The sequence below is a fragment of the Pinus tabuliformis genome, chromosome 7 (genome assembly GCF_031772625.1).
Source record: "Pinus tabuliformis cultivar Carrire ecotype Pingquan chromosome 7, CPIR1, whole genome shotgun sequence".
Classification (NCBI taxonomy): domain Eukaryota; kingdom Viridiplantae; phylum Streptophyta; class Pinopsida; order Pinales; family Pinaceae; genus Pinus; species Pinus tabuliformis.
In genome coordinates, this window is record NC_142293.1 from 1,883,874,796 (window position 1) to 1,883,895,488 (window position 20,693).

The window sequence follows — 20,693 nt, forward strand, 5'->3', positions numbered from 1 at the left end:
CTATTGTTCTTGGTTGTCTTCTATTGTACATTTGGTTTACCATTCTATCTACAATTGCTTATTGTTACTGAAAAATTAAATTCTATTGGGAAGAATTCAAGTTATTGTGTCAAGCATAGAACACTGGAAAATTAACATGTATTCTTCAAGAAAGCCTCATTGGTCGTTTACAAGCTTGTGGTTTTTGCAACCCATAGTAATTTCCCATGGTATTAGCAATGTAAAGAAATGCAAAATAAGTACAATGTCTCTTTACATGAATCACAAGTCTTGTTTTATACATGTAAATTGTGTGTGTGTGTGTGTGTGTGTGTGTATATATATATATATATATATATATATATATAGGTTATAAACCATTTTTTTATAAAGAATTATTTTTAAAAAACTACTAAAGTTTATAAATTACTATCAAGGAAAAAGCTAAAGAAAAATTGCTTTAGTAAATAATTATTTATATATTTATTTTAAAAGAGGCAAACAAAAAAGGTGTGGTCCGCAAGTAAAAAGGCCAAAACCAAAAAGGTTAACAATGATGTTTTACATGTCTAAGTCAATCAATATAGAGACAGTGAATAGTATGAAATATCAACTCAACAAAATGGAAAAATGTGCAACCAAAGTTCAGAGAAGGACAAAAGCTATTGATTGATAAGATGAATCAAATAATAGAGAGGGAACATAATTGATAACCAACTAGTAGACCTTGAAAATCGACGACAATGTATGCTAAGAAGGTAAGATAACAACGACGAAACTACCATGACACTTAACTACCATGATGAACAAATTAATAAACTAATTAAACAAGTAGATGCATTAATCATATAACCTTTAGTCTACCAAAGGCTGATACCTATTCCACAAACTACAAGTGAGCGCGACCATCAAAAACCACATTAACTATTTTTTTCAGACAATCAATCTCACAAATGACCACTGGTTCTTATGGTGGGAAAAAAGTGTGATGTTTGTTACTTTCATTGGGGAAGTTTCACAATAACATTATTAAGGAGGTTTCATGATGGAAAAAATGGTGATTTGTACAACAAATTTGTACATCTCAAACAAAAGGGAAACAAACAGCTATACACATGAATGAAAATTTTAGCAACTAGACAAGATGGACTCGAAAAAAACAGTTACTAAAAATGTACATCTATGGATCAAAAGATTATATCCATAGTGAAATAATGTTATGCAAGCCTAAAACAATTGAAGACGAAAGACATGCAACAAATTGATCGAACAAAAGAACAAGTTCAACAATCTATCATTCACCAAAGGAGATGAAAATTGGTATCATGACTTGGATAAAAAACAATAAACAAATGTAGATATTATGTTGACAAATGGTCACCGATATATATCAACAATAAGAAACTATATACTTTCAAAGCAAAAAATGACTTGAACACATCTAGCCATGAATCAGAGAGAATAAATATAGAGAAAGAAAGAAACAAAAAAAAAGTGGTTGTTAAGTGTAAGCAGAATTGGACACTAGAACACAGTTGTGAAAACATATCCTTACACTATTATAAAACTGAGAATGGAAGGCAAGTAGAAGCACAAAAGCTAGATGATGAAATCACGATAACATACAACGCAAATTCAAATAGGATCACTGATAATGGAAGGCAAGTAGAAGTACAAAATCTAGATGATAAAATCACGATAACATACAACGCAAATTCAAACAAGACGATACACCACAAAAAGCATCACTAGCCCCAATCTTGTGCATTCAATCAAATATAAATGAAGATCACAAACTTCAAGGAAAGATAATTACTCCAAAAGACCAATAACAATTATCAATTACAAAATACATTCCACACATCTCAAAACAAAAGCAGTCCAATTTTTAGAAAAAAAGAAAGCAACTCTAAAACTCCAACAACCATGATAGAGCAACCAACCACAACATAAGACCTTGAAGCTTAGAGACAAAAATAGAAATGTCATGATTCTCATACATTTTGGCAATACTCGTAATTGCGTAGACATTAATATTATTAAACAAATATTTTTTTCTGTATAACCCACCAAAGACCTCATCGTAACAAACAAAAAGTTGATGTAGCAAAATATCATAATGTGTCAATTCAAATATGAGATTTGGAACTACGGACAAAACTATATGCTTTACCACTTGAAGAGATGGACATAATTCTAACTGTATGATGGTTGATGTGGTTGAAGAGTTATACTACAAACCTTAAAGAACAACTCATGGAGTTTAATTAGCAATGACAACAATATTTTTAAAGAACAACTCATAGAGTTTAATTAGCAATGACAACAATATAAATTATATGGTGTTGAAGCTTCCACTCACAAAAAAATGCAAATAATACACACGAACCTCACCAACACTAAAAACGTCGGGGAAGTCACCCACAAACACATATACCAATAAACATGACCAACTAGAAAAAAATCTCTATGATTCTTATACTTTTAAGGACAAAGCATTCTTTGAAAAGACAACAATGTTATAAACATAAATATAAATATAAATAAATAAAATAATTTAAACAAAATGTCAAAAGTCACATGACGAGCTAGAAAAAATCTCTATGTTTCTTATACTTTTAAGGACAAAGCATTCTTTGAAAAGACAACAATGTTATAAACATAAATATAAATAAATAAAATAATTTAAACAAAATGTCAAAAGTCGCATACCCTTTCACATCAAGACCAACCAATGCTATAAAGTAAATCGTCACACCTCAAGACCAACCCATGCTATAAAGTAAATCGTCACGAGATTTATTGTATTATCATCATTCATTCTATCAGTTATTTAGATATCAATGCATATACAAATACAAATATATTGTCTACACGTTGTTTGTAACAACAAACAACAATAGAGGCAACCTGCCTAGAGATCAACAGCAAGACCTCTTGCATGAAACTCAAAACACTAAACTACTCAACCCATCCAATCAAGCTCTTATATCAAGCTCTTATGTATCTTATTAGTGTATAATGCAGGCAAACAGAATTGAACTTTATACTACTAAAGTTGTAGTAGACTCAATTGCTCATAAGATAAAATAAGAACAGGACTCAATTGCTCATAAGATAAAATAAGAACAGGAAATTATACCTATGTTCAAGAAATAACCACATAAATAAATCAATGGAACCGCTGATGTTTAAGAGTATCCATGACCCGTGTGCATGTGTCTTAATTTTTTTTTTCCCAAATAAACCCTACGGCACATCCTTATTAATGTCACTGGTATGTCCATCATGTAATGTGCAGCCAGCTCTTGACCCTAAAACTTTACATAAAGCTCAAAGAAACCCTAGGGCACATCCCTATAAATGTCACTGGTTTGGCCATAAGCTAACCCAAATCTTCACCATAAAACTTCTTACATATTTACCATAAATCCTCTTACATAAAGCTCAAATCCTCTTACATAAAGCTCAAAGCACTAAAACACTAATATTCACCATAAAACTTCTTACATAAAGCTCATAGCCCATAAGCTAAAGCATGTCTCCTACAATGTGTGGCCAGCCCAGATATTGACCGTAAAACTTCTTACATAGAGCTCAAAGCACTAAAACACCCCATAAGCTAAAGCGTGTCTCCTTTAATGCATAGGAAAAGAATTGATCTGTCTTACTAAAATTACATGAACTCAAAATTTATCTTAAATATTGATGTTTTCGGCGTTCGTGGAAAATTACATAAACTCAAAATTTATCTTAAACATTGAACTTATGTTTTCAAATTAAATGTGCCTGGTGTTTACAGCGTTCGTAGAAATGAAGAGATCGATAGCAAACCCATCGTTCTAAATGTGTCCATGGAGTGATTAAAGTATTTGTTCCAAAGAATGTCCAGGTAGCGTTCAAAGTATATGTTATTGGGTAGGGTCTAGCTTATTCCAAAACAACCTATTGCACCTACGGTAAACAAAATGAGAAACAAAAATTTCATATCACAAGCCAGCTGACCAATCAACAACAGGTGGAAGAGGCTCACAACTAATGTTTGGAATCTTTAACATTTCCCAAGTTTTTTTGATGGTTCGTTCTTATCTCCTCCCATGGTTTTGGTCAAAATATTGAACTAGCCACACATTCTCAAACCGTAACTAGATTGGCATACCGTGTAGTAGAAGTACATCAAATATATTGGCATGGTTGTAAAGCTTCTTTTCATTTCAATATAAGTGGAAAAAACATTCATGAAAATTCATTTTTTATTTTTCAAAAATCTTACATATTTTATTTCACAAGCGTTCCTCGATTTTTTTCAAATAAATCTTAAAACATTTACGAAGTTTTTTAGATAGCTCGCTCTTGATCTCCTCCCCTGGTTTTGGTCAAAAGGTTGAACTACCTACACCATCATCTTACAGCTCACTCTTATCAGGGTTGATTCTCAAACTGTAACTACATGGGCATGCCGTGTAGGAGCGGTACATCAAAAATTATTGGAATTGTTCTGAGCCTTTTTTTCATTTCAATATAAGTGGAGAAAAAACACTATTGAAAACTTTTTTGAATTTTCAAAGATCTTACCTGTTTTATTTCACAAGCGTTCCGCAAATTTTTCAAATAAATCATTTCAAATAAGATCCCCAATCAAGGATTTAATCTCGTCTGTAAGGATAGAACAAGAATATGTTGCCAGTCTGACAATCATGAAAGACTGCCAAAATGGAAATGTACTAGTGAAATTTGAATCAATCACATAATTGGCTCCTCTGATTAGATTGCACGAGGCCTAGAAATATATACAAGAGGTAAAACACTCATATGTTTCAGCATCGTTGGTGTTCTAGAACAATTAAATGCATTCAGCATGTAAACATGATTCTTCGAAACAATGATTGTCGTCCACACCCACGAGTACATAACAAGAAGTTTGCTTTCCTGTGCTTTAACTTTCGAATCTCACCAGGCACTCACAATGAATAATGCCTGAAAGTTGATAGGATCTGAAGTCTGAAGCATTGCCCCATCTCCATGACAAATAATATAATATTATACAGGAACAAAAAATGATTAATCTTGCTCCCGGATGAACTGAGATCAAGTTTTATGTTGACAGTGATTCAAAATTTTCCAATGAAAGAAATTACAAGCACAGGACAGGACTTTAGGAATGTTAGGCAGCGAGGTGAACTTTTCTGCGCCATATCTATAAGAGGATTCATTGATTTAATTATCCAGTATTCCCAGTGCTTAATCATCCAGGACAATGACTCTTGGAGTCGTCAGCAAGCATCCACTTCTATCTTCTTTCCCTTCCATTACCTCAATGTTTGCTCCACCTTTTGGATATGATGTCAATAAATCTGCAGAGTTTGTATTACAGCACGCTTCCTGTGCACTTTGAAAGCCCCTCCTCGGAGTTGATGCAGTCGCTGTCATTGAAGAGAATATACCAACACCTGAATTCCCAGATTTCTTTGGTGATGCTTTGGAATTAGCCAAGTGTTGTTTGCTGTCAGAATTGACCTCATCAGCTGCACCCAAGTCATCCTCATGACTATCTGATTGAACATCAGCATCTTCACCATTGATGTGATCTTCACCATTGATATGATCCTCACTCTGCATGGATGATTGATTCAAGCCCACACTGAAATCTGCAGAAACCTGCTGGACTTTGAGAATTTTCCAAACTCCTTCGCACAAGCTGTCAAGGGGGCGAAGATTTCTCCTCAAACGAAGCCCAGCTGACTTATTTCCTGTATATGTTTGAAATGATTCTTGCTCATTTTCATTAATCACCTTACACATCTGCAATGCACATGGACTTGAAAGAAGTCAAGCTAACATTATATGAAGCAGATAATTAGAACAGTACATAACCTCTTCTGCAGGTTCAAGTGCCAGAAACACGAATGAACAAAATATATTAATAAATGCAAAGACTTCATTTGAATTGCATGTGAACCCCAAAATTAAATAAGAAAGTTAAGATGTAAGTCAAGTGGACCTCGTTGTAAAGTCTAGCTAATTCCAGGCGATTTGAATCATTATCAAAAGCATGTGTTGACACCTCTTCTGGATCTGGAATCAAAACTTTGGGTCAACTTTCAGCAGAAACACAAAAATATCAACCTAAAGTCCCCCATAGCCAGTCAAGAAAAACAAAATCAGCTCCAAAACCAACCCAAAAAAAAGAACCAAAAAAAAAAAAAAAAATCCCAACCAATTACTCCAATGGACTTCACCAAATAAATTAATAAAAAGTAGCTCCCCTGAATTCTGGCAAGATTAAAAAGGGCACTAACCTAGAGCTGATAGAGCAGAAAAAGCAGTGCTACCAATTTCTGCCAGTGGTTGATTTACAGGGCTTGGTACACGTGCATCTCTAGCCTCTTGCTCAGGTTCTTCATTAATAGACTCAAATTCCTTCTGCTCTGCCTGAAAATGCAAACAGGGAAAAACCCGTTAATATTTTGATTTAGTGCCAGCACACTTTTGTCAATAATACAAAGCTTTGTCAGTATGAAATACTCAATACAAGTATTACAAGTCTAGTCAAGAATGAATACTAAAAGCACCTGAAGAGAACTTATAACCTGGAAAGGTAAAGAATGGATAACATAGGCACCCACAATTACACAGTAATTTCAAAAAAATGAAAAGCTCCAAAATCACAACCACTAATATTCAGCAACTTGAAAAGCTGGTTTAGTGGCAACCCTCAATAAAATAGTACTAATAAATATATATTTGAACGATGCTGCTTTCTAAACATGCATAATTCCAAAAATACAGAGCAAAAATGAAACAAGTGAAAAATCAATGGAGTTGTTTTTCTATTAGGTGGTTTCTAGAATTGGACAGAGTAGACCTGTGGTTTTAAGGTCGTCACACAATATAAGGCTTTTAAGGTTGTTTATATTTTCAAGGATTCATCCCTTGATTTTTATATGATGACAATTGAAGTTTAACACCAAAAAAATCAAGGATATGATTGTGTTTCAACTTTCAAGTGATAGAGAATGTGCTCTTTCTCATGTCAAGGCCCACTTGAGTATAAATTTCTAAACAAAAAATCTGCATCAAGAAAAAATACAGCCATATGCAGTGCTACCTTCCCAATATTGAAATACTTTGATTTGAAAAAGTCAACAAGCTGGTGTATGAACAATACACCAGAAGAAAGTGTCACAATGATGTAAAATGAACATTGGAAACAAGTGATCTTGTCCAACCAAGCACATAAATGACATCAATCATGTTTGATTGCATGACCATGGGCTAATTTGTTTTTACCTCCCACCCATAGCACACCTTTAAGCCTTAGAAAATCAGTGGGTATGATAAATAAAATGTACAGAACTCATGATACTCACAATTATTGACTCCTTATGGTATTCAGCATTCAGTGCTTTTTCTAGAAGTGATACCCTCTTTCTAATAAACTCAAGGAGCCTCTTTTGTACATCTCTTAATTGGGCAAGAAGACTCTCTGAAGATCCAGCTTGAGGCAGCTGGCTTCTCTTCTCAGTTGCCAATGTTGCTACCACTTCACCAACACCTGCAACATCACAAGCACGTTCTACAGAAGGTAACCTCACTTGACCTTCTACCATGCTGCTACAGCCATCTTCCTGTATATGGGAACCCTTGTTTTCTATAGCAGAAGAGGCTCCAGCATTTTTATATAATGGATCTCCCACGGTAGATATATTTAAGGGTGGTAGCTGCAACTCCTTTCGGATGACATGTTGAAACCCAAGATCATTGTCCTCTACAATAGCATGCCATCTCCCATAACCATGCCTGCAAAAACACAAGAGAATCAGCTATTGTTCAGAGTTCACCTATGAAAAAAGTGAAACAAGCATGGTTTGTGCATACTTCAGAATAGCTTGTAGCAGCTTGGAATCATGTTCCTCCTTCCAAATTCTGGAGTTCTTTAGTCCAGGAAATTTATTGCAGATATCAATGGCAAACAATGGTATAGCAGGATTTTCTGCTAATAACTTCACCTGTACAAATTACAAGAGGAACAATTCTCCAATAAGCTGATGGATATACAGGTCGAGATATCACCTTCCAGAGAAACTTTCTTTAGGAATCGACCAATAGACACAACAATTATCATAAGGTGCAAATGCTTTGTACCTCCATAATGAAACATACCTTGTCTTTTATCAGCTGCAAAAATGCAAGGCGAACAAGAACATCTTGTATCCGTAGACCTTCTTTAGGTACACCATCTTCAATCACAAATTCAATACAAGATGTCAAACTTCATTATAAAAGAAACAAATACAAAATAATGTAAAAGGTCAACATAATCAAAATCAAAATTCTAAAATATTAAAATACCAGAAAATGTCGGTGAATCAGTTATATCCTCGGATATATGAGTAAGAAAGAGAATGCCATACCTGTCAAAGTAGTCAAAATTAGAAGGATACTTAAAAAAATATTTTCAGAAACATATATTGACTGTTCATGTCCATTTAGAACGCTCAAACCACTGTCAAAAAAATCCTTCAAGTATGCTGGATAAAAAAGATAAATGAGCAATATGTTTATTGTTTAGACAAGCTTGGCTTTATTTTGTAAACAAATCACAGAGCTCTCATGTATGACATCAACTTTACTCTTCTATCTAACCATGCAAGCTCATTTCATAATACTGGTTCTCGCTTGACCCATAACTATATTATCAATGGTTTGACAATTTCATGACGAAAAATAGTGTATTTGATAGTTACACAATCACCATAATACAGAACACCCAGTTTTAGTTAAATACAAAAGTGCAAATGTATATTTAATAGTCTAAGAAATTTATAATTTATGCCTATATTGTTTGAAGTCCCTCAGCAGGCCCCTCTACGCTCCTTTAATGGAAACCCTCCTTCACTTCCATTAATTTTCCTATGACAGATTCAATTTTGAGTGTACATGAAGAAAACAGGTTACAAGCCAACCCAATAGCTCAAAACAATAAAATAAGCCTACAAAAATTCCACACATATGGGTCAAAACTCCTCCCAAGCATGACATCATGCCCTTTCAGGGCTAATAAAGCTCCAAAAATGCATGGAATGGGCTAGCTGCACCTCCAACCATCCTAATCAACCAAGTAATTGAGGGTAAGCCTTCAAATCAAGCCTTAAAATGTCTCCATTTGTCAAAAGCAAACTCTGGGTGCCCTGTGTCATCTTCAAGGGGGGCATCAAGACAACATAGTGTAATCTCTCACAAGCATTGGGGCTCCATGAGGTAGTACATACTACAAGCCCTCCCCTCCCTAGTCATCTTGGGGATGACCATCATCGTTTGGACTCAGATCAAGCCATGTCCATCGAACAATGTCAAGGCCAGCTTGGGGGCATTTTGGGTCCATTGAGTACATCATCAAGAATCTCCAACACCAAGCAAAATGAGCTCGCATTTCATATCTAGAGGTGCTCTGAGGTGTCAATCAACTGTTGGAATCATCAAAGTGACCAACACTCCATTGTGGAGGGGCAACACTGCATCTGCAAGTTCTTCACTCCTTTCAGAAAGTGTAGTACAGCCAAGGCATGATGTGGAGTGGCCATAAAGTGGGTGTGCCCTCAAGGCCTTTGCTGCTATGTGATGGACCACCTGGCAAAACCATTTCAAACTCAAGTGAAAACAACCATTCATTAGAGACAATGACAATAAATGCATCATAGTGGACCATAATTAATTGTTAAGGGCAAGTTAAGACTTCAAACTGGGATCACCTTCCAATATCTAACTAAACCAAGCCAATTCAAATGTTACCTACCTTGTTAGGGGTGGCTAGATGGTCAACCTGATTAGGCATTTCCATCGCCTAAGAGGAGGTGGCATTTACAAGGTCAACCATTCAATTCATAGGTGTTTGTGATAGTGGTGGCAATAGATGGTAAAGGTTTCATGGCTAGGTGATATGGCCATGGGACTAGCTAATCGAGGTTCATCATCTTAAGTGTATAGATGTATGGATAGAGCAATCATAGACGCATGAGCTAGCCCTATCCTCAACTTGTTTTTCCACCCCTTTGGTGCATTGTTTACATCTTTTTGATAAGGAGCATAGCTTAGGTATCCAAGCTTTCTTTCAAAGATGTAACATTTATTTACGCCTTAAGGATGAGTCACTTTCTCGCTCATCGCAGTTGGGACATGCAAGGGTTCCTTTAAAAAATGATGGAGCATCTAGTGCTCAGGAATCAAGTGATGGCTAACTAGGGGGTAGGCTTTTGCCCACCCCCAAATTATTGTCCCAACCATCTTTTTCATTTTACCTTTTCAATTTCTTTTGTTGTGGCCATCTTATGCTTTCACCTTTCTTCTAGCTACATCAAACTCCATGGCAAAGTCTTTCGGCCCTAACTCAAAGATGTTGATATGAGGGTGCCAAACCCCAATGAACCAATCCTAAAGGATGGATGTGAAATCAAGGGAATGATGTTAACGGTTAAGTATGGAATGGTTATGGAAACACTCCAATCCAAGTTTCCCAAGTAGTGCCCCTCTCATTGTTGGAATATTCACCAATACTAAGAAAGAGGATGAATCAGTGTTAGGCACTTTTTATCATTTTAAACATATCATGTTAACATTAACAGTACACACAGTACACAAGAGAATTCTTTTGCATGGAAATCCAAACAAGAGAAAACCACAAAACACTTTTAATATAAGTCTTGAAGATTACATCAAAAAGAAGCACCAACTCGAAGGAGACACCAAACCCCTAATTTACAGTCCCCAACCTGAAGGAAGCTCCAACTCCCTAATTTACTAGCACCGACTAGAAGGATCCACCAACACCCTAGTTTCTCCAACATCAACCAAAAGGATGCACCAATGCCCTACAAGCACCAACTTGTTGCACAGGCACCAACATAATGGAGACATCAATCTCCACCTTGCCCCACCTTGCCACCCTTAGGATTGAAGATAACATCTTCAACCACCAACCTGAAGGAGTCTTCGGTCTCCTCCTTTGCACCACCCAACCACAATGGTCACCCTACTCAATCACTACACCTAATCATTGCACTTCATAACCATTGACCTGATCACTGTCCAATTATTGTTCTCAATAGTCTTGGTATCGTTGTTGTCAACACCACACGGTCACTGCATTGCCTCTACTTCTATCCCATAGTCACTTACTAGTACGCTACCATAACACTATCACAATATTATTTCCAATGCCACCACAGTCATAGTTATCACCAACGAGATAGCATTCCTTAACGTTGCCATTTTCAGAGAAGCAAAACCATGTCACTGTTAACTCTTGCCCACATGCTCAATCTAAAGTGCCATAGGTCTGTCTTGTACCTGACCTTAAGTTGTCTCAATTGTTGCCTTGGGAAACACAAGAACATCAACCTCAGATCACAACTCAGATGACATATTTTATGAAATGTTGTTGCCATACATGAAGGTTGTAAATCTTGTGAACAAACTCTATCCAAACTTCTTGTTCACAAACTACTTCAATCTGTCACAACTCTACTGCCCTCAAATCTACTTCATATTTGCCCTATTATGTCTTCAATCCAACGTCCAACAAATTTATCCTATACTCGACCGTAAGTTGAACCCTTGACAACTCACATCACTACTTTTCTTTGTTAATTTTTAGGGCTCGATTGTTCTCTGGTGTAGATAATTGCATTTTTTCAACGTTTTCAACATTTTCACATTACATTCACCCCATAGCATCATATCATCATTAGCAATAGCATAGAGAGAACAATAACATCATCGACAATGTAGTAGAACAATAACGAACAAGAGAAGAAAAGAATACACAATAGAGACACCAGGATTTTGGTCGGAGGCCAAGGAAAAACCCCACAAGAGGAAAAACCCATAAATCAATTATTCTTCTTCTATTAGATATTCATCAATGTTCTATTGAGATACAAAGTACAATAAGAATGAGACATATGTCTTTCATCATTAATCACATTAGGCCATCTAGGGCCAACCATGGTAGCAGAGAAGAATAGGGAGGTATTAACCAGACCTCTCTGACTAAACTCCATATCACTGTGACTAGAGGAAAAACCCATAAATCAATTATTCTTCTTCTATTAGATATTCATCAATGTTCTATTGAGATACAAAGTACAATAAGAATGAGACATATGTCTTTCATCATTAATCACATTAGGCCATCTAGGGCCAACCATGGTAGCAGAGAAGAATAGGGAGGTATTAACCAGACCTCTCTGACTAAACTCCATATCACTGTGACTAGTAGCATATATCTATGTCAAGTCACTGTCATATAGACAAGCCATACCTCGTTGTCTTATCACTATCATACATCATTGTCTCATAGAGACACATCCATATATCAAGGATACACTGCCATACATCAGAGTATCACTATCATACATCAAAGGCTCTCTATTTATACAAATCATTGGAGGAAAACGATGCCATGAGAGTTAATGTGACACTTCATAAAGTGGATTTGACTTGAACTTTTCACCATTTTGCCCACTATATATTATAATAAATAATTCTAAAATATATTTACCAAATTCTGTGATGATGCTTTGCACAAATAAAGTTGTCACACCAAGGAGGAGTGCCAAACACACTTTAATAATAATATTTCCTTTATTTAATTTGAATTTTCTTTTTGGGGCAAGATGGGCTTCTTTTCGGGTAGATGGGTTTCTCATGAGAAATTCATCCCATAGCTGCCCCAAATTTCAACATTCTTAGTCATTATTTCACTGTACCAGCAATGCTCAAATATCTACAACTCAAACTTATATAGAGCTTCTAACATTTATTCAATTTGACTTTTCCTTTTGGGGCAAGATGGGTTTCTTTTAGGGTATATCGGTTTCTCATGGGAAATCCATCCCATAGCTGCCTCAAATTTCAACATTCTTAGTCAATTTCATTGTTTCATTATACCGGAAGTGCTCACATTTTACATGAGGTCTCATCAACAAGATAGGTATGCACCTTCACAGTGAATGCACAAGTATGACGTAGTAAATAATGGAGTGTGTGCTCAGATATACAACAATGTAATGATTCAACAATGAAAGACAACAATGAAATGATCAATGAGAAGTGCTTGCAGCAATAAGATAATACCAAAAAGAGCAATGTGTCTTTTGCCTACATCAACCTTCAGATCTGAACCAGGGCTTTTGAAAAGGTATCATCTAGGTCTCCCAAGCAATCCAATTCAAACCCGCAAGTTACCTCGGCCTTTACTAATTCAACTATAGCCCTAAATCAAGCTTTCCATGCCCCAACCAAACTTCAATTTGACCATTAAAGGGACCTCGTAATAGGTCTAAATAGCAGCAGAACTTTCCAGAGAAAGGTAGCTTCGAAGCCCACTTCAAAATTTGGTCTTACAGCATGTCATGGCTAGCTAGAAGGGGTTTGCTTACTAACAAAGATCTTGCGCTAAACGAGCCCTAAATCTATCCTTGGAATGAGCCCTTGATCTGCCTTTCAAACTCTACATAAGCAAACCTTCAAACTGTCCTTGATAAGCCTCATACTCAAGCCTTGTAACAAGCCTTAATTGGCCTTAAACAACATCAAAAAGGGACCTCAGGGACTCGTCCTAGGTCAACAAAATAACCCCTACAAACAGCAAGCCACCAACAGAAATACAACACAAAACTAAACCCCAAGCACAATAAGTTCAGCCTCTGTACATCATCTTTGTTTTGTTGTCCATGGCCTCAGAGTTTCAAATTGTTTTTCATTGTCAAATCTTGTCTCAAATGGGCAAACAATTGCCTCCATTTACAGTTGCCACGAGGGGCTTAAGTGGGGGGAAACTTGTCAATTAATTGACTTTGATAAAAATGCCCTTAGTAAATGAGGTTGACCTTATATTTAAAATGAAACTATTTTACAACAATAAAATTCCTTCTTTTAGGGTCAACTTGGACCTCCTCTTCAACATGATAATTTTGTTGAGGAGCCAAGTCATAATTGCTTGGGTGAAGGTCACGTCATTATGATTTGTGTTAATATTATTTGTTGGCTTTGGGTGAATTGGCCCATGCACTGGGGCATAGTATCTTCAAATGAGCATATCTCCACAACCAAAAGAAACCACGTGGTGTGCCACCTACCGTTGGAAACGGCATGACGAGTATTATCAAATGATGATGGTCTAGAGTGTACTTTCACATTCATTTGTCATAGCAAGAGCGAGGAAAGTGGGGCTTCGTGGCTTGTTATGGGCTTCCTTTTCAATCTTCCAAGACTTCTTGTCCATTGGTACTTCTAATATATGTGATCCACTGACATATATTAAAAGCACTCATTTAGGGTCTTGGGTTCAAGTCTTCATTTCCCTTCATAAATGATGAAGTTGAACATCAACGACTAAGTTTGACATCACTAACAACACCATTCAACAATCTCCCCCTTTATCATTCATGGCAGCATTCATACTCCCCCTATGATCATGCTTCTGATCTTTCTTTCCTAATCCCTCTCCCCTATGTTGCAGGAAACGTGGTACAGAGGTCCGTTTTCGTACGGAAACTAGTACGAAACGCGGAAACGCGTTTGGTACGGCCGTGAAACGTGTTTCCAGCCGTACTGCCACTTTCCCGATACGGAAACGTGGCTAGTACGGCCAGAAACGCGTTTCACGGCCGTACGACCCATGTTTCCTCATTAACTTGTGTTTTGTTCTAATTTATTTTTAATTTATTTTTAGGGTATGTTAGTGACTTCTAGTTGCTTCTAGATGCGTGTCTAAAGTTATAAAAGTGAATTTTTGCCCTAGTGTTGATATGCAGTTCATCAAGAAGTTTGAGGCATATGCAGTTCATGGTAATGTTAAATTCTTAAAGTAAAAGTGATATTCTCCTTTATTTTTCATTTTCATCCTTTTACTTAAATTTTTAACATTACCATGAAATGACTCAGGATGTTTGAGAGTGGTTTTGCCCTCATTGGATTTCATATGGAGAAAGTAGAATTTTAGATCTCACTCAAAATACAGCAGACTTATCTGTTTTTCAGGATTTCAGGATTGGGGGTATTGCAATGTTTCCGTTGGATTTTATCATGTACTAGGGTATGGAACTTGTATTTAATCAAGAGAACCAAGCCCTCTATGCAGGGGAAACTCCCAATAATCAAGATCATGTAGGGTACTAGGGTATGAAACTTGTATTTAATCAAGAGCACTGAGGTCGTTCGACTATGTAGGAGTAGACTCCCAATACAACAGTGGTCCTTCTAAAGAATGGGATGTGGATGCAGAAAATCCTAATTTGGATCTCTCTCTTGCAGCCTTATAGTCTTTATTGTACTCGCAGCCTCATATATTAATATAAATAAAGGTTGATTTTGAGATTTGGATATATAATAAAGGATGCTTTTGGATATTCCGATATTTTTATTTTCATTATGTGATCATTCATGAGTAAATGTGATGTAAATTAAATCTTAATGTTTAAAAGTAATAAATTATAATGTATCATTTATGCTTTATGATTGCACACACACACACACACACACATATATATATATATATATTCGCGTTTCCCCGTTTCCAAAATTTGGGGAGGTTGTGTTTCGTATCGCTTCCTGTTTCAGAAACTCATACCTGTTTCCCCGTTTCGTGCAACTTAGCCACTACCCCTTTAACATCAATGGCAAAGAGAAACTCCCCCTGTCTTGTGCCTCTTACCTCCCCCTTTATCATAGATGGCAACATTCATACTCCCCTATGATCATGCTTCTGATATTTCTTTCCTAATCCCTCTCCCCCTTTGACATCAATGCCAAAGAGTAACTGCCCCTGCCTTGTGCCTCTTATCGCTTTTTTTTGTGTAAATAGGTAGTTCCACCTGTCAACAAGATTTACTGAACATTCATCTTAATGACAGTGACAATGAGTCCTTCGACAATTTTCCCTGGTCTCAATCTTCAGATATCTCATAATTCATCTATGTCCATGTGCCACAAAATTGTTCATGATTGCTTTTCAAGTGTGTTACATAACGTTGACTAATCTATCACTTCATTCTTCAAAGAACTTCAAATATGTTATCAATTGATCACCAAATATTCTTGCTTGAATGTTTACGTGGAATCCTCTGAACAATCATGGACTATTGAACTACACTTGAATTGACACAAGACATTCCACAAATCTATCATCAAACCACTGTGAATCTGCCTTCCCAAATTCCACTACCTAAAGGATAGCTCTTCAAATTTGTATATGTTCCTACTTAGACTCCCCCGCTTCAACATTCACAACACTAAGAGTGTCCAAGTTGGATTGTTTAGAATAATGTATGAACCTAATTTGCTGCATGATCATCATTATGAATCTTGACATCTTCCTTTTCATCTATGGATTCATTATGATCTTGCAACTCAATAGATTTGGTGAATATCACCTCTGAAATTCCTTCTGAGCTTAATTGGGAGCAAGAGCGACATTTTCAAAAGCCCCCGGTTCAAGAGTGAATCGGGAACAAATTTTTATATATTTTGATGCATATATGTCAACAAAAGCATGTAGAATGATGAAATAGTTATAAAAAGCATTAAAACATGGATTAAACCATATAACATCAAGCATCTAGTAGTTACAATCTTCATCAACCACAGGTCCACAAGTTACAAGTTTTGATTTACATAGCATGTAAGGGTGCAGATAACCAAAATAGCATCGAGTGCAATCCATTTCTGAACCAAAAATACATCAAGAAGCAGGATCTAGATGGCCTCTAGCATCCAAAAAATCATGCTACAGCAAATACCTAAATATCATCAAAATCATTGCCTATCTTGGGATCGTTGTCATTAATATCACCCTCTAAGCATTAACACAAGATAGGAAAAGCATAGCATATCAAGTCAAGATTGTGTTTGAGTGATGAGGCAAGTATTGGATTTCACCAAGCCCATTTATCACATGATTCGGTTTGCATATACAGATAAACCAGTGATTGGTGAGGTGTATGAGCAAATGGATACCATGTTGGGGCAAATAAAAGATATTGTTCATAACAATGATCCCGACTTGTACAAACTGATTCATGATTGTGTGTGTAAAGTGGAATAAACTTAATCTTCCACTACATTGCTTGGCATATATCCTTACACCAAAATACTACTCTACATCTTGGTTGGGCCAACCTGCACCAGGGAGTGGGGTTAGGACCAAACCCCATTTAGATGAAGAGTTAACTAGAGGATATTCGGATGCATTAGAAAAGTTGATACCGGATAGGGAGGAATGTGCAGCGGTGCGCCTTGAAATAGGCAGATACTTCAGTGGCACTGGTTTGTTTGGTACCTTCCATGCAATGGAAGACAGGGACAGATTTGATTCTCTCACATGGTGGGAATCATATGGCGGCCAGGGACTTTTGCCAAAATTGGCAAAAAAAGTTCTATTACAGCTTGTAAATTCTTCTTCTGTAAAGGGTTGTTGGAGCACCTACAGCTTCATACATAATGTGAAAAGAAACATACTCAATGAAAACCGGGCAGAAAGCTTGGTTTATGTGCACTACAACTTGAGGTTGTCGAGTCATCACTGTGATCAGGCTTATGAGGATCCAACAAATAAAATTTGGGACAACCACCCAGAGGATGACAATTTGGAGGATGGCACTATACGTCTTGAAGAACTGGAAGAGGAACTTATAAGGGATGAAGATGAAGCAGCTGCAGCAGCCATGCCACCTCCACCATCCAGTAGCAGTGCTCAAGTTCTGAGTCTTGTTCCTTTGCTGTCACCACCTCCATATACACCCTCACGTAGAGGGCATGTGCCTTCTAGTTCTGGTCGTCGGTCTGTGCAGGAGACTCCTAGAAGACCACCGCGACCTGCTCATACAATAGACTCTCGTGGCAAGGGCCACATGTAGTAGTACATAATAGATTTACAGTTTACTTGTTTTTTCTAGCTTCTATTAGTTTTCATAACCGTTGAGTCTTGAGTCCTTGAATCTTGACTCTTGACTCTTTCATATCATAATGATATTTTTTGTAAACAATATATGACTGTGACAATGAAAGTTTGAAGTTTGAAGTTGGCAATTATAGCTCATTGGTAATGATTGTGAATTATGAATATCATGCTTCGTGAAAGACTAAAGTTGTTTCATTTCATTTCATAATTCATTTTATAACATTTCATTTCATGTTAACAGTTAGAACTTAGAAATATCTAAGATATTATTTCTTGTAATGGTTAAACTTAGCTTACAAGTACAACTTTGGTGATCAATGATGATAAATGTTATATATTGAATTTTCAATTTTGAAAGCTTGAAGTTGAAACTTTAAGATTGAATTTGATGAATCATGATTCACGAGATTCAATATGTCACAATTGTAATATGTATGTTACTAACTTGTGGACGTGGTTGATGAACATTATAACTTCTAGATGATTGATGTGATATGGTTGAATCTATGTTTTTTATATCTAATTCATCATTCTACATGTTTTTGTTGACATATATGTATCAAAATATAAAATATATATTTTTTTTAAAAATCGCTTCAAGATTCGCTCTCAAACCGGGAGCTTCTAAAAATGTCGCTCACGCTCTCGTTTTCGCTCCCGCTGCCAAGTAACACTGCCCTAGGCAATGTTTCCTGCAACTTAGGCTTTAATCCTAGACATATTGTGTTTGTACCTTATAAGTATACGAAACCCTGGTTGATGATAAATATTTGAGGTTTATGCAAATGAATAACTCAAAAATCACTACTAACTCTTGCCCACATGCTCAATCTAATTTGCCACTGGTTTGGACTTTGTCATGTACCCCAGCGGAGTTGTCTCAATTTTTTCCTTTGGAAACACAACATCATCAACCTCGGATCACTGCTCAAATAGCATATTTTATGCAATGTTGTTGCAGTACATGAAGGTTGTAAATGTTGTGAACACACTATGTCAAAACTTCTTGTTCACAAACTACTTCAATGTGTCATAGGCACGTTGCCCTCAAATCTGCCCTATTATGTCTTCAAACATCATCCAACAAATCAATCTTGCACTTGGCCTTAAACTAAACCATTGACAACTCAGGTCACTACTTTTCCTACTCATTGTTTCACTATACCAACATTGCTCACATGTTTATAACTCAGACTTACATAGAGCTCCTAACCACGAGAAATAGGGGTAAGGGCAAAAATTTGCTCACAAGCCAACCTTTCCTCAAGTGGCTCAGTTAATAGGAAGAAATACAATGTTCATATTAAATGAGGTTTCATCAACAAGATAGGTTTGTACCTCCATAGTGAATGCATCAGTATGACGTAGTAAATAATGGATAGTGTGCACCCAGATCTGAAATAGAGCTATTGAAAAGCTATCAACTAGGTCTCCCAAAGCAATCCAGTTCAAACCCACAAGTTACATCATCCTTCACTAATTCAAAGGTGGCCTTAAATCAGGCTTTTTATGCCCCAACCAAACTTCAATTTAGCCACTAAAGGGATTTTGTAGCATGCCAAAATAGTATCAAAGCTTGCCTCAGGTAGCTTCAAAGCCAACTTCAAAACTTGGCCTGAGAGCAAGTCATGGCCAACCACATGGGGCTTGCTTACTAAGAGGAAATTGGGGCTAAACAAACCCTAAATCTATCCTTGAAATAGGCCCATAATCTGCCTTTCAAACTCGACCTAAAAAGACCTTCAAAATGCCCTTGATAAGCTTCAGACTCAAGCCTTGTGACAGGCCTTAAACAACCTCAAACAGGGACCGTAAGGACTCAACCTAGGTCAACAAAATAAACCCTACAAACAGGGGGACACTAACAGAAAGAAAGAACAAAATTAAACCCCAATACAATAATTTTGGCCTCTATACATGATCTTTATTTTGTTGTCCATGGCCTCAGAGTTTCTGAGTGTTTTTATTGTCAAATCATATCTCAAATGGGCAAGCAGTTGCCTCCATTTATAGTTGCCATGAGGGTGTTAAGTTGGGGGGGTGGTTGAGGCCGACCATATATTTCTCATGAAACTATTTTATAACAATAAAATTCCTTAATTTAGGGCCAACTTGGAACTTTTGAGCGTGATAATTTTTTTGAGGAGGTAGGTCATAATTTCCTAGGTGAAGGTCACATTATTTTGATTTGTGTTATTATTATTTGTTGGCTTTGGGTGAATTGGCCCATGCATTAGGGCACACTATTGTCAAATGAGCATATCTCCTCAACCGAGAGGAACCACACGGCGTGCCACCTACCATTGGAAACAGCACAATGAGCACTATCAGATGATGATGGTCTAAAGTGTAGTTTCTTTCTTCTAAGGCTTCTTGTCGATTGGTACTTTCAATTATTGTGATCCGTTGACATATGTTAAAAGCGCTCATTTAGGGGCTTGGATTCATGTCTTCATGGTTCTTCATAAATGACGAAGTTGAACATCAGCAACTGTGATTGACATAAATGACAACACAATCCAACACTCCAATCCCTAAGACTTCAGAGGAGGTTCCAATGGACTAGGGCCAAAGGTTAACCCCTTGTTAAGGTGAGAGAACAATTTTATAGTCTAGATCATTCAATAATCCAAATCACCCCTTTATCCATGATAGAATACCCAAAAGAACTTGAATGTAAAATGGTTAACATACCTGCCGAATGGTGACCCACCTTCCAGGAAAGAAAAATGGCGAGAGGTGTATGGCCGATGCA

The 20,693-nt window shown here is 36.7% G+C and overlaps 1 protein-coding gene across 3 annotated transcripts in view; it reads right to left on the minus strand.

Moving 5' to 3' along the window:
- Nucleotides 1-4,505: 4,505 nt before the first annotated feature.
- PKL (chromatin remodeling factor CHD3 (PICKLE)) overlaps nucleotides 4,506-20,693 on the minus strand; it is a 234,948-nt gene continuing 218,760 nt past the window's right edge. For all 3 annotated transcript variants that reach the window (XM_089460627.1, XM_089460626.1, XM_089460625.1), the window contains 7 exons: nucleotides 8,332-8,393; nucleotides 8,143-8,219; nucleotides 7,858-7,988; nucleotides 7,350-7,779; nucleotides 6,279-6,411; nucleotides 5,981-6,054; nucleotides 4,506-5,781 (listed from right to left, as the gene is read on the minus strand). In XM_089460627.1, the coding sequence (XP_089316753.1) occupies nucleotides 5,221-5,781; nucleotides 5,981-6,054; nucleotides 6,279-6,411; nucleotides 7,350-7,779; nucleotides 7,858-7,988; nucleotides 8,143-8,219; nucleotides 8,332-8,393 (1,468 nt within the window). In that variant the 3' untranslated portion in view covers nucleotides 4,506-5,220. The remainder of the gene's footprint in view (nucleotides 5,782-5,980; nucleotides 6,055-6,278; nucleotides 6,412-7,349; nucleotides 7,780-7,857; nucleotides 7,989-8,142; nucleotides 8,220-8,331; nucleotides 8,394-20,693) is intronic.